This window comes from Trichosurus vulpecula, chromosome 3 (assembly GCF_011100635.1).
Source record: "Trichosurus vulpecula isolate mTriVul1 chromosome 3, mTriVul1.pri, whole genome shotgun sequence".
NCBI classification, from domain to species: Eukaryota; Metazoa; Chordata; class Mammalia; order Diprotodontia; family Phalangeridae; genus Trichosurus; species Trichosurus vulpecula.
Genome location: NC_050575.1, coordinates 182,790,199 through 182,803,886, shown reverse-complemented (window position 1 = coordinate 182,803,886; position 13,688 = coordinate 182,790,199). Strand labels below are relative to the sequence as shown.

The 13,688-nt window shown below is 42.1% G+C and overlaps 1 protein-coding gene across 1 annotated transcript in view; it reads right to left on the bottom strand.

Moving 5' to 3' along the window:
* The window catches only part of RBBP8NL (RBBP8 N-terminal like), a 45,282-nt gene that overhangs the window by 14,486 nt on the left and 17,108 nt on the right, over window positions 1–13,688 (bottom strand). Inside the window, exons 8-9 of the mRNA XM_036748349.1 lie at window positions 10,453–10,616; window positions 5,788–6,649 (exon numbers count right to left, since the gene is read on the bottom strand). Coding sequence (XP_036604244.1) covers window positions 5,788–6,649; window positions 10,453–10,616 — 1,026 coding nt within the window. The remainder of the gene's footprint in view (window positions 1–5,787; window positions 6,650–10,452; window positions 10,617–13,688) is intronic.

Below are 13,688 nucleotides of genomic sequence, written 5' to 3'. Positions count from 1 at the left end.
CTGCCTGCTCATCATTTCTTATAGCACAATAGTATTCCATTACATTCATATACCACAACTTGTTCAGCCATTTCCCCAGTTGATGGGCATCCCTGCAATTTCCAATTCTTTGCCACCACAAAAAGAGCTGCTATAAATATTTTTATACATGTGGGTCCTTTTCCATTTTTTTATGATTGCTTTGGGATATAGACTTAGTAGTGCTATTGCTAGATCAAAAGGTATACAGTTTTATAACCCTTTGGGCATGGAACTGAAAACTTAAAAAAAGTTAAATATTGTTTTAACATATAGCTGGGGAAAATAAATACTAAAGAAATCACTTTAAGATTGACAAAGCACTTTCTTCACAGATGCTCCTATGAGGTAAGTAGTGAGTTATTTTCATTTTACAAATGAGGAATCTGAGACTAAGAAAGATGAAATCACTTGTTCAAGATGACATAACTAGTAGGTAGCAGACCTGGGATTTGAACACGTCTTCTAGTCCAGAAAGACTGTGTAACTGTATAACTGTAAAGCTATGTAACATTTTACTTTGTGCCTTATTTTTCTTCATGGTGAAATTAATGAATTGATCTATTTGACTTCTCAGATCCTTCTTCCTGCCAGTCTAAAATTCTGTTATTCTGTGATCTAGGCCTAAATATATGGGTCTTAGACCCCAGACTTGTGGATGGTTTGGGTGACAACGGAGCATAGATTGCTATGGGAGTGTGGAGTAGGGGAGGGAAATACTATTTAATGTCCTTTCTCCTTTTTTTATTCCTCTACCCATCCTTCAAGGTTTGAATTTTCCAAGATTACTCAAGCCCACACTGAACTATCTGTTCTCTAAACTCTGATTGTACCTGGAGTTCATATTCCACATTTTTCCACTTCATTGTTCTTTTTCACATGTGTCAGTCTTGTTTCTTTAGTAAGACTGTGAGCTCCTTGAAGGCAGGGTGGTGGTTTTTCTAAACCACACTTGAATAAAACTCTCCTACCATATCCCCAACAAATGCTCAAGTCTTTGCTTAAAGACCTCTAGGGATGGAGGGGACCCACTACCTCCAGAGACAGCTCATTCCATTTTTTGGATAGCATTAATTGTTATGAGATTTTTCCTTATATCAAGCCTGAGTTTGCCTCCATAATTTTTAGCCCTTCCTCCTAGTCTTCTCATCTGGAGCCAGACAGAAAAGTTTAATCCTTCATCTAAGTGAAAGCCTTTCAAATACCCGATGACCGTGTTCCAAGTCCCTTGATCTCAAATTCTGTTTCCCCTAGTATCAGCTTGTCATTCTGTCAGCATCCCTGCTCCTTGTCTTAGCCACAGATAACCAACTACCCATGTGATGTGACTCGATGCTGTGAGACAAAATTATGAAATGTATTATAAAAGGATAGTTTGTGGACCTCTCAAAAAAGGAACAGTGATCATGAAAAGTCACAATGGCTCTACCCAAAATGAGGTCATTTTAAAAGATGGTGGCAAGAAAATGGAAAGAAAGTACATGCCTATTGATTGGGGCATAAATGAACAAGTTGTGTAAATGAATGTAATAAAATATTATTTGCTAAATAATATTTTTAAAGAAATATGTTTTAAGTATTTTAAGAAATTATAAAATGGGGAGCAGCTAGGTGGCACAGTGAGTAGAGCACAGGCCCTGGAGTCAGGAGGACCTGAGTTCAAATCTGGCCTCAGACACTTGACACACTTACTAGCTGTGTGACCTTGGGCAAGTCACTTAACCCCAATTGCCCTGCCTTTCCCCCCTCCAAAAACAATAAAGAAATTATAAAATGAAGAATTCAGAAAAATGTGAGAAAACTTGTATGAATTGAGGAAGAGTTAAAAAATAGAATCAGTAGAATGATATGCAGGACCACAATAGAGTAGCTTAATGCATAGTAAGTCAAATGACCTATATTGTTTCCCGAGGACAGACAATGAAACATATTTCCTTTTCCAACAGAGAGGTGATGAGGTGATGGACTATGGGTGCAGGATGTTACATACCCTGACATATGAGACCACTCTGTAGGTTCATTTTGCTTAGCTGTTTTAAGTTGTTACAAGGGAGGGTTCTAATATGAAATAATAGTGATACCAAAGCCAAAGGCATTAATAATACATTTAAAAAGGTCATGTCACACTAAACTTACTTGCTTATGTAGTAGGGTTATTAAAGTAGTAGATCAATCTACTGAGGCCAGTAGTAGATATGATCAACTTAGCTATTAGCAAGGCATCCGGTAAAATTTCTTAGGTTATTTTGTGGAAAAGATGGAGAAAGATGAACTAGATGATATTACAATTAGGTGTATTTGGAATTGGTTGAATGACTAAATCCAAAAAAATAGCCATCTTGTCAATATCATCTTGGAAGGAGGTATGCAGGGAGATATCTGTGCTTGGCTTTGTGTTGATAAACATTTTTTTTTCTTTTTTAGTCAGTGCTTTTGATAGAGGTTTACTTAGAGGCTACAGATGGCCAAAGGGAAAAGGGCTACCTTTCAAAAACAGGCAGACAAACCAAAGGAGGGTATCACTAATTTTCTGCTCTATTCAATTAAACAAATGTTGACAAATATTGAAGCTATGGGAGGTAGAGAAGTAAAAGTCCCAGAGCCTTGTCCTTGGCAGTTGCAGTTGCACAGGTAAACTGAATATAATATAAAAAACAAAAGGACATTAAAGGCAGCCTACTGCTTAAAAAACTCCAGAGGCTCCCTATTAGCCCTAGGATGAAATATCTGTTTGGTCTGTAAAACTCTTTACAAGGTGTCCCCTTCCTATCATTTCAGTTTTCTTACACATAAATCATCTCCTGGCACTTTGAGGTCCAGGATTACTCACTGTTCCTTACACATTATGCTCCACATTCCAGCTCCATGCTTTGTATTAGGCTATCCCCTCTGCTTGGAATAGTCTCCTTCCTCACCTTTGCCTCTTGGAATCCCTGGCTTCCTACAAGATTCAGCTTAAGCAGCCATCTTCTCAGGGAGGTCTTTCCTGTCTTTACCCTTGTCCCCAGCCACTCCCTACCTCAGGTGCTGATGCCTTTTCCTCCTACTATTCCTTGTGTAGTGTCTAATTTGCATGTATCTTGCATATGTCTATTTTTGCATACATTATCTCTTCCATTAGAATATAAGCTCCTTGAGGTCAGAGAGTATTTCATTTTTTGTCTTTATACCCTCTAGTGCTTAGCACTTGGCTAAGCTGGCACTTGGAAAGTGAACAGTTGTTTACTTGTTGATTGATTTGGAAGGAAGCCTCTGAAGGGTGCAGACAAGACAGAGAGTAGCTAGGAAAAGACAAATGTAGTCAGCAGTGTCCAGGAAGTCTTCCCAGAAAGGTGGATCTTGATCTGGAGCCCTGGGTGTGGTATGGGAGGGGAGTGTTGGGGGGGTGAGGGTGGGGAAGGAGGGTGGTCCAGGACTGGAGAAGGTTTAGCAGGGAGGAGAAAGACTGAGGCCCCTGGTGCCTGAGCTCCTGGATGGACAGGCACCAATCACACTCTAGTCTGAACCATCTGGACAGCTCTTTAGCCTCAGCTGAGTATGCTGAGGTGTGTTAGAGGGCACAGGGCACTCTGTTGGCAGGCACTGTGGCAGGCTCCCTGACATCTGTTTGAAAGCCAAAAAAATACTCTTGAGGGGTAGCATCTTCTTTGGGGACCCCTGTGCTCCTGCTCTGATGAGCCTGCTTTAGGTTTACAGAAATCACAGATCCTGGTTTGTTTCAAAAGGCAGGTAGTTGCTGAGTAATCTTCCCAGGAGACATCAAGGTGCCTGGGGCAGTACTAGAGCCCCTCCCAAGGTGGCTCAGGGATTTTGAGAGTCGGCAATAAATCGAGATTTGTCACCTGCATCCATAGAAGTCAGAGTGAGGCCACTCACAACATTGGAGGTAGAGGGAAGGGAGAGGAAGGGAGTAATTAAACTCCAGTAATTCCCTTAAAAAAAAGAATAAAGGAATGAACAGTCATTAATGCATCAGTGGGGCTGCGAGGCTTAGAGAGTTAGATCCCCTTTTGTTTACCTATGCTGTGTTGGCCTTTGGGAGTCTCCATATTGTATTCTATTATCTCTCAATTGCTTGGAGTAAACACACCTAAACCACACTGTGAATGTGTTTTCCTTTTGGTTCACACAAAGCTAGAAGTTAGGAGTTAAGAACGTTAATGGTGAAATGATATATAGATTATGCTTAAAGATTTCCTCAGAGCTTAAATTCAGAGTGGAGCCAAAATATAAGCAGAATTTGTGACAGAATCATGAAATGTAATATGTAAATGAGTATTTTACATTCTGAAAGTCCTAGGCAGAGCCTAGAAAAACCTGGATCAAGAAAAGTAAAGGTAGTAAGGAAATAGGAAAGGGGAGGAGAAGGAGTAAATGTTTGTTGCATTTGAGATGACTTTCTAACTAACCTATCTCACAGGTGTCAAAAACCCTTCTTTCACTACCTACCTACCTTTAATGATGCAATTAAATACTTCATCTCAGGAGGATCCATTTTCATAGCCTCATGTAGGATAAGCATCACCTATCTTATACCCATTACTGAATGTATTAAGGCATTATTGTATTAATGTATTATTAATGTATGTTAATTAATTGTATGTATAAATTAATTAAATGTATGTATTAATGTATTAAGGCATTTTGAAAACTTTTGGCACCATATAAATGTCAGCTATTGTTATTTATTATTATCATCCCACCCTTGGCCCTTATTTTCCATGTTAATCTGGACAATCACTTGCCTGCTATGTGACTGAGTCAATTTCCTAAGATATAGACAAGTTAGATGACAAGTTTTATCAAACTTTGAGATCACACAAAACTAATATGATTAGCTAACATACTAGGTTACAGAGAGATGATTCCAGAAGAACTTGACAGGCTACAGCACTGTCTTTAATAATGTTAAAGCTGACTTTAATAATGTTAAATGTGAAGTCATGTTCTTGGGTTAAAAAAATCAACTTCACAAGTACAAAAAGGCAATGGTGCACCTAGATGGCTGTCAATCCGAAACTATCAAGGAATTTTAGTGCATTGTAAGCTCAATAGGAGCCAACAGCATTATATGGTAGGCAAGAAACATAATAAATGCAATCTTAGGGTTCATTAACATAGGCCTAATGTCTTATTTCAATTATGTCTGACTTTTGTACAGATTTAGTGAAATCACTCCTACTCAAAACCCTTCTGCCTTTCTTATTGCCTCCAGTATAAAGTAGCCAGCACCCAGGACAGTGCACACATATGGTAAGTGCTTAATAGAGGCTTGTTGATTGATACTAGGTACTTAATAAATGTTTGCATTGAATTCTTTTTGGTTAAGCTTTTGTCTCTCATCAAAGTACAAACGCGTTTTTTTTTTTTTTTTGAACACGTCTCTTCCCTATTAGGTATGTATACAAGTACTTGGAGCTGTTATCACGCATTGACATTGACATTAGATTCCTCAGTGCCTTTCCTGCTGGCTGACCAGAACAGGGAGAGAGGTATCAGGCATCAAGAAGGGTGGTCTGCCTGGCTTCTCCAAGCAGGTGAGTGGCAGTGGGTGGGCACCTGAGAGGGGACACCGGGGTAAAGGGAAGCTGCCCCGAAGCCAGATCTGGAGACCTCAGGGATCTGAACTGGTCCAGCCTCTGGCTTGTGAGTGACACGCTTAAAAAGAGTTGGAATCCATCAATCACAGGCTTGCTTAATAAGTCAGGCCTGCGTGGGCGAGGCTTTGTTGAGGGGTGGAGAGGACCACTTCGAGCTCTGGTCACTTACCAAAGTAGCAGGGGGTTCATCTCTCTCCTGGCTGCAGACTCGATCTGCCTCTCTATGAACATCTGCAGGGTTGGTGGCTGGGAATTTGCTTATGGTCTCTGGAACTAGAAGGGAGTGAGTCCCTTTGCCTCTCTGTGCCGAAGATCTTTCCCCCAACCTTGGACTTGGGCTGCGAGTCTCGGGGGGACTAGGCGACTTGAGCCAATCGGGGAGTCTAGGGGCTTCCCTACACCGGCCATAGTCGGAGAGGTCTAGGGGCTTGTCCAGGGCATAATTCCGGCTCGTTTCCTCCTTCTCCCTTGGCTCTGAGCAGTCGCTCCCCACTAGGAGCAGAGGTCTCACGGGCTCTGCACAAGACTGCCTGGGCGGATGCTTCTCTTCTTTCCTTGTCTCTTTTCCCCCGGAGTCTGCAGTCTGGTGAGGAGGAGAGGGCGGCTTCTCCTCCGGCTCCCCTGGGGCTGTATCTCGATCTCTAGTGCTCTCCACCCGAACTCGGAGCCCCCGAAGCTGCTGCTGGGCCAGGAGGTACTGGAGTCTTTCCCTCTGCTCCAGGAACTGGAGCGTGCCCTCCAGTCTCTGGTCCCGCATGTACACTATAGCTCCGGGCAGGTCTAAGAAGGCCGGGCGGTCCTCCCAGTCTTCCTGCAGCCGGCTCCGGACTTCATCGCCCTCCCCGCCCTTTAGCCCGCTCCTCGAAATGCTCTGGGCCCCGGGGGGCGAAGAGCAGTTACTCCGGAGGCCGAAGCGATGCAGGGACAAGTGGCGGTTGAGAAGACAGAGGTGCTCGCTGCGCGCTGTCAATTTCAGAGATTCATAGGAAGAGGCGGCCTCTCGGGAATCCTGCTTGTTCGTTTTCATGTAGCTGAGCCAGGCACAGGGAGAAAAAGACAACACGGGGAGATTGATCAAGCCGATGTGAGAAAGAGAAAAATGCACTTGAACCCTCTGGCCTCAGTTTCCCCTTCTGTAAAGTGAAGGGGTTGGGTTTGGAGGACTTTCAAGGTTCCTCCCACCTCTGACATTGCCCTTTCTAGTGAGAAGAACACTGTTTTGCATTATCTACCCCGGTGGTTCATGTATATTCAGAGCTGAAAGGGACCTCAGAGGCCAACCCTTGCATTTGATAGATGAAGAAACTGAGGCCCAGAGAGATTAAATGGCTTGTCCAAAGTTATATACAAGTAACAAGCAGCATTTGAAACTAATCCTCTCTGATTTCAAATCAGTACCTTTAACAGTCATATTGTATGCACTTGTATTCACTCCCTCCCTCTAAATCATCCTTCATAGGGCTGCCAGGCCAGGTCATGTCACTGCTAGAAAATATGCATTAAACCGAATTCTGGGATTTTAGGTCCAGGACTCAAGGAAGTTATTACTTTTCCCCGGTAGTAGGAACCTGAGGGATTTTCAATGAAGGCCCAAGCACATTAATAAATGTCTCCACCCCTGCCCCCCAAATATTCCTTCACCCTAAAGTATAAGAAAAACAGTTGCTACTTTTTTCTTTATGCCTAGTGTTAGTGGCCAGAAGTCTGGGTTTAAATTCTGTCTTTGACAAGTATTGGCTGTGTGTTGCAGGGTAAGTTATTTAACTTCTGAACGTTCCAGACATTTGTCCAAGACTGTACGTCATAGAACAGTTGCAAGTCTGAATCACTGGAAGGACTAGGAGCAAACTAGGAGACCTCTACCTTGATGAAACCTCAAGTCTAGACTCCTATTGCCTCTCACACATCCCACATCTGGGGTATTGTAAAATTACAGAATACTAGATCATATGGGAAACATAGGGTGATCAGTTGCCACATCCAAGTGTAACATCTTTCTGGCTAGAATGCCTTTCCTATTCCTTTTTGTTCTCTTAAGGACCTACAGAATCCCTTAATCAACCCGAGAGTCATAAAGCCTTTTCTATAAAGCCCTTAATGATCTCTCCTACCACTGAATTTTTACAGTACTTAGGTTTGTCCCATTCAGTAGGCACTTATTGCCTAGAGCCTTTTATTATTAGCTCTTTTTGCATACTGGTGAGACTTGTTTCTCCAAGTAGACTTTGAAGTCCCTGAGGGTAGGGTCTCCATATTCTCTTTGTCCTCTCTCATCCCCTACCTCGGGACCTTGCACTCAATAAATATTTGTTAATTGGTATTAATTGAGTTTGCATTCTCTATGCTCACACCAGTTGGGGGCTTCATGGACTTGAGGTTGTGGAAACCATATGTTGGGCAAGTGGGACAGGGGAAACCAACTTGCGAGTAGATTTTTGTCACTAGATACCTCCAGTGAGAAGCTCAATGCAGATAATTGCGAGTTGGCTCTATATAAAGGGAAAGAAAAATATTTTTTTTGGGGGGGGTGGAAATCCATTTACATTCAACTCTCACTTCTGCCAATACCTTAATCTTTTCAAACAACTAATTATAGAAAACAAACATCTAGTTTCTGGTGACAGACTTGGAGGAATGTAGAGGAACAGGAATGTTTGCTCCTATAGGGAATAGTTTTTTACCTCAGATGTAATTTACATCTCTGTACCCCAGATGGATTCTACAAACATAATTTCTCTCTCTCTCTCTCTCTCTCTCTCTCTGTGTGTGTGTGTGTGTGTGTGTTTGTCCTTTCGCAGGGGGACAGCTCAAAGGGAGAAGCCATCAGAGATGTTGCCGAGTGAGAAACAGCAGCCTGGGCTCTCTGCATAATTTAGTACTTAGTTACGTTCTCTCTGGAATGAAGAATCATAGGACCACAGGGATAGGAAATAGACTTGTGATTTCACTGGCTTTTAAGGAACTCCTGCCAATGAAGGTCAGACCTTATCTGCAACTTATGGTTTTAGAGGGTAGCAAATTGAGAACTCAAGTGGTTTAGTCAATATGTGTTAGAGGGCAAAACTTATACCAAGGTCTTCCTGGCTTTGAGGATAGCTCTGCTATGCCCCGACGCCTCTTAGTAGGATCATAGAAAAGACAATAGAAAGTTAGAGCTGGGACGGACGTTGAAGGTCACCTAGTCCAAGCTCCTGATTTTACAAATGAGGAAACTGAAGTCCAGAAAGAAGAAAGGACTTGTCCAATGTAACACAGCTGGTTAGCAAAATCCAGTGTGGAGGCAGCCCCGTCACATTTAAAACAGGCTCTTTCCTTAAGTGAAGTGCAATTAATTTGGTTATATGATGACAGCTTCTGTGCTCATCTAAAACTTCTCTGTGATTGTAAAACTCCCCAGCATTAGTTGGAAGTGATTGATGCCAGCTCGGCAGAGGTACCAATCATTCCTTCAGTCAACAAACATTTACTGAGCACTTCCTGGACACTCAGGTGCTAGGGGTTAGACAAGAAAAGAGAATGGCCTGAGCCTTTGGAGAACTCACCGACTAGTTGGGGAGGGAATAAGTACTCAGGAAAGTAGTATGTTGTACAGTGGAGAGGAGCGGATTGGGGGAAGGGAGATTTGGGTTCTAGCCTCAGCTCTCATACAGCCCTGTTAACCTGGCCTCTAGAGATGGAGAACTCTGGAAAGGAGGGAGGGGAAGAAGGTAGCTCCCAGAAATCCTGAACAAGTTTGGTTTGATTTAGAAAGCCCTGATTTAAAGGCTCAGACCATGAAGGAATAAACATAAGGACAAAAGGGACAGTTAGCCAGAGTTCCTGGGTGTCTGGAGCTCCAAAGGCCCCTCTTGGAGTAAGTGTGTGGTGAAGTGCTGGTTCTGCCTCTGATCTGCCTTCCATCAGTTTATTCATTCTTTCCATCCTTTCCTCTGATTTCACTCCCAAACTCAATCAGCTTCATCAGCTTGGGCAGTGATAGACAACAGGTGCTAGACTTAGCTCAGACTGTGCAGCCCAGATCTCAGGTCCTAGGGGAATGAACAGGACTCTATTCCACCACAAGAATGGAAGCTTGGGTCAGGGCTGGCATGGAGATCTCTATTCAGGAGGATGGAAATGATGGAGAATATGATACAAGGAGCAGCTTCTGGGGAATCCTTAGGAACGACTGGTTCCTTCAGTGTTTCCTCCTGTTACCTTGATCCCTATTTGGACAGAGCAGCACTTCCTTTGAGTCCTTGCTTTTCCCAACTTTTCCCTACCACAATACTCCAACCCAAGCCTAGGTTAGGTAGATCAGGAGGCTCCAATAGTGCTCTCAAATTGATTGCCATACAGATGATATTCTGCTTTGGCGTGGGCATTTGAATAGTAACTGGACTGCTGTGGGGATGGGACCCTCACTCTGGGAAGTGTGCAGGGGAAGGCCAAATCTATTTCCTCATGCTGATTCACTCCATTTCATATATGGGAGGGGGTCCCTTTTATCTGGGACTGCTTTTTTGGGGGCTGTTTCAGAGCTTTCCTTTTTCTTAATTATAGGATTATAGATTGAGATTATATGTTATATATTCTAGATTGAGGTTGGCTGGCTGGCTGGCTTTAGAGGTCATCTAGATGACCTTAGAGGTCAGCTAGTCCAGTTCCCTCATTTTGGATGTAAAGAAACTGAAGGTCAGAGAAGTTAAGTGATAGGTCCAAGGTCACACAGGTAGTAAATGGCAGAGTTGGGATTTGAACCCAGTGCTCTTTCTGATGTACCATGTTCCACCCCCAACTCAGATATGATCTGCTGTGTGTGCTGAGGAGATTGGAAAAGGGGAGCTCCACTCACCTGTCCAGGGTATGACTTCGGTCATAGGATGGGGATGGAGGGCTGCTTCTTGGCGGAGGTGGAGTGGCTGCTTCAGAAGAATTTTTCTCTGAGAGGCAAGCCCGGGAGCCTGGTCTGACCACAGCAATGGTCCCATGCAGCTGATTAGAAATCCGCTGGGGATTCTGAAGAGAGGGGAGATGAGAATAGCATCAAGGTTATAATATTCATTGCACCGAAACAAGGGCACATGAAATCCTATGCAGATGTGCCCCACTTTAAGCAACTCTATTTATATATACATATATATATATGTACGCACATACATATATGTATATATATATACACATACATATGTATATATTTGTATATAATATTACATATAATAAAAATGTAATAGATATAAATTAATAAACATGCTCAACAGATAAGTCAGGGATTGGTTATTCACATTACAGAAAAGATAATTTACACTACAAAAGATAGCAATCCACTCCTTACATTACTGACTTATGTGGCCTTGGACAATCATCTAACCTCACTGGGCCTCAGTTTTCTCATCTATTAAGTGAGCATAGTACCTGCTCTGTCTCTGTCATAAAGTTTTTGTGAGAATAAAATGTGAAATTTCTTTGAAAGGTATAAAGCTCTATAAAATGCAATGTTTCATTATTAATATTATTCTTTAAGTAGTAAATTACTCATTGCATTTAAGTTTTTATTTACAGATTACAGTATCATAGAGTCATAGAACCTCAGAACTAGAAGAGAGCATAGGTATTGTCTAGTCCAACCTGTATTCACATAATGAATTACATCTGAAACATCCTTGGCAAATGATCATTCAGCTTCTGCTGGAAGACCTACAATAATATTCAGGACCACTGGCTGGAAGTGTCCAATAGACAGCAGTTGGTGAGGTGGAATTAGAGCTCAGGACATAGATTAGGGCTGGATATAGAGATCTAAGTCATCTATAAAGGAATGATAGTTGAATCTATGAGAGCTGATGAGATCACAAGAAAAGGGGTGTAGGGAGAGAAGAGAAAAGGAAAGTCCCCGGGCAGAGCCTTAGGTGAGGGCACACATGGTTAGGGGCAGAGACAAGGATGGTGATCTAGCAAAGGAGACTAATTTTAGGAGATTAGTAGTCAGAGCAGAGAGAGTCAGAGCAGTAATCAGAATAGGAAAAGGTAGTGTCATGAAAGCTCAGGGAAGAGAGAGTTTAGGAGGAGAGGGTGATCAATATTGTCAAATGCTGCAGAGAAGTCTAAGGGTTAAGAAAAGGCTGTGAGATTTAACAATGAAGGGATCCTTGGTAAACATGGAAAGGGCAGTTGCATGGCAGTGCTGGGGTTGGAAGTCAGACTGCAAAGGGTTGAAAAGTGAGCGAGAAGGAAGTGATAGAGGGAAGTATCGATAATTTTTCTTTTCTGGGCATTTGACTGTGAAAGGGAGGAGAGATATAGGACAATATAACTAGTTTCCAATCAGTGAGAATAAAGAATCCCCTGAAGTGATCACATATGTTTAAGTTTTCAATTTTTACAATTAGAATTATGCAAAATATAGCCATTTGTTTTAGCTCAGTGGAAATATTGGGAGCTATCTGTAGCTTTCCATTTTAATTATTCTTGCTAATGTTAGGTGTGTGTGGTCAGTTGGTCAATTGGATGCCTGGCTTCCGGTCTCTTCTTTCCGTCTTCCACATATAACAATAAGCTTCCTAAAGCACAAGTCTGACTACATCATTCCCTTCCTCAAGAATCTTCATTGGCTCCCTATTGCCTTTTAGGATAAAATACAAACTTCAATTTGGTATTTAAAACCCTTCCCAATCTGACTTCAGTGTATCTTTTCAGGCTTATTTCACATAATTCTACTTTATACGTGAAATATTCCAGCTAGACTGGATTACTTGCTAAACCCTGATCTCTGCAGTCCATTTCCTACCTATGCACATCTATGTACCTTTGTACAGGTTGTCCTCATCCTTTGAAAGCACTCCTTCCTCATCTCTGCCTCTTAGAATCTTTTTCTTGGAGACTTAGTTAATATTCCACCTTCTACAGGAAGACTTTATTTATCTATCTAGTAATTAATGCTTCTTCATTCCTTAAATTGCCTTTTTTATACTAATCTATTTGCATTTTATATCTTCTCCCCAACAAAATATAAGCTCTCTAAGGTATAATAAAGTATATTTTGTATTTATATTCTATATTATATAAGATATATTAAGGCATATTTTACATTTTGTCTTTGTTTCCTCAACTTCTACAAGAGTGCTGTACACACGTTATTAGGTGCTTCATGAATGCTTGTTGGCTTGAATTGGATAGGGAAACTCATCATTTCTTAAAGCAGCTCATTCCAATTTGGGGTAATTCTTATCATTAGAATGGTTTTTTCCCAATTTATTTCCCAATAGTTTCTAACTATTACCTATCATTCTGTACTCTGAGGACAGGTCTAATCCATCCTGTATATGGATATCCTTCAAATATCTGAAGATGAGTTATCACGTCTGCTACCTAAGCCTTCTCTTTTCTAGGTTAAACATCCTTTGTTCCTTCAAGTCATTTTGGTATGGTGTGCTTTTGATATCCTGACTGTCTTCCATGGTTGTCCTCATTAGGATATTCTAAGTCTTGTCAATATCTTTCCTTAAATGTGATTCTCCTAATGGTTGCACTTATGGGTAAAGTTCAATGAGACTTTAACTTCACAAAATGTCAGAGCTAGGCTGACAGGAGCCAAGAAGGTGGAGTAAGCGGTAAATCTCTGTAACTCTCCCATATTCACCTCCAAACAACTATAAAATGGCACCCCCTAACAAATCCTAGAACAGCAGAACCAGAAAAAAGATGGGGTGGCATAATCTTTGAGTCCAAGAAATTTGGAAGATTGGCAGAAAAGGTCTGTCTCACTTGGGGTAAAAAGGGAGGTGCAGTCCAGGACCAGAAGTGTCCCAGCAAGCTAGTAGCAAGCCCTACCTCAGCAAACCAGTGGGAGATCTTGAGCCCTAGTGAAGTGGAGCAGGCAAATGCCAACACAAGGAACCCCCACGTACTTCAGCATAGCCAGGTGAACAGGCAGACTCCAGTTCTGAGAACTGCCAGGTGCTTCAGTGTAGCCCAGGCAAACTGGCAACCTCTAGTGGCCAGACCTCCACATGCTTCAGCACAGCCCTGGGAAAACAGGTAGATGCCAGCCCTATGGGTGCCTAAGCAAACAGGCAACTGGCAATACTGCCC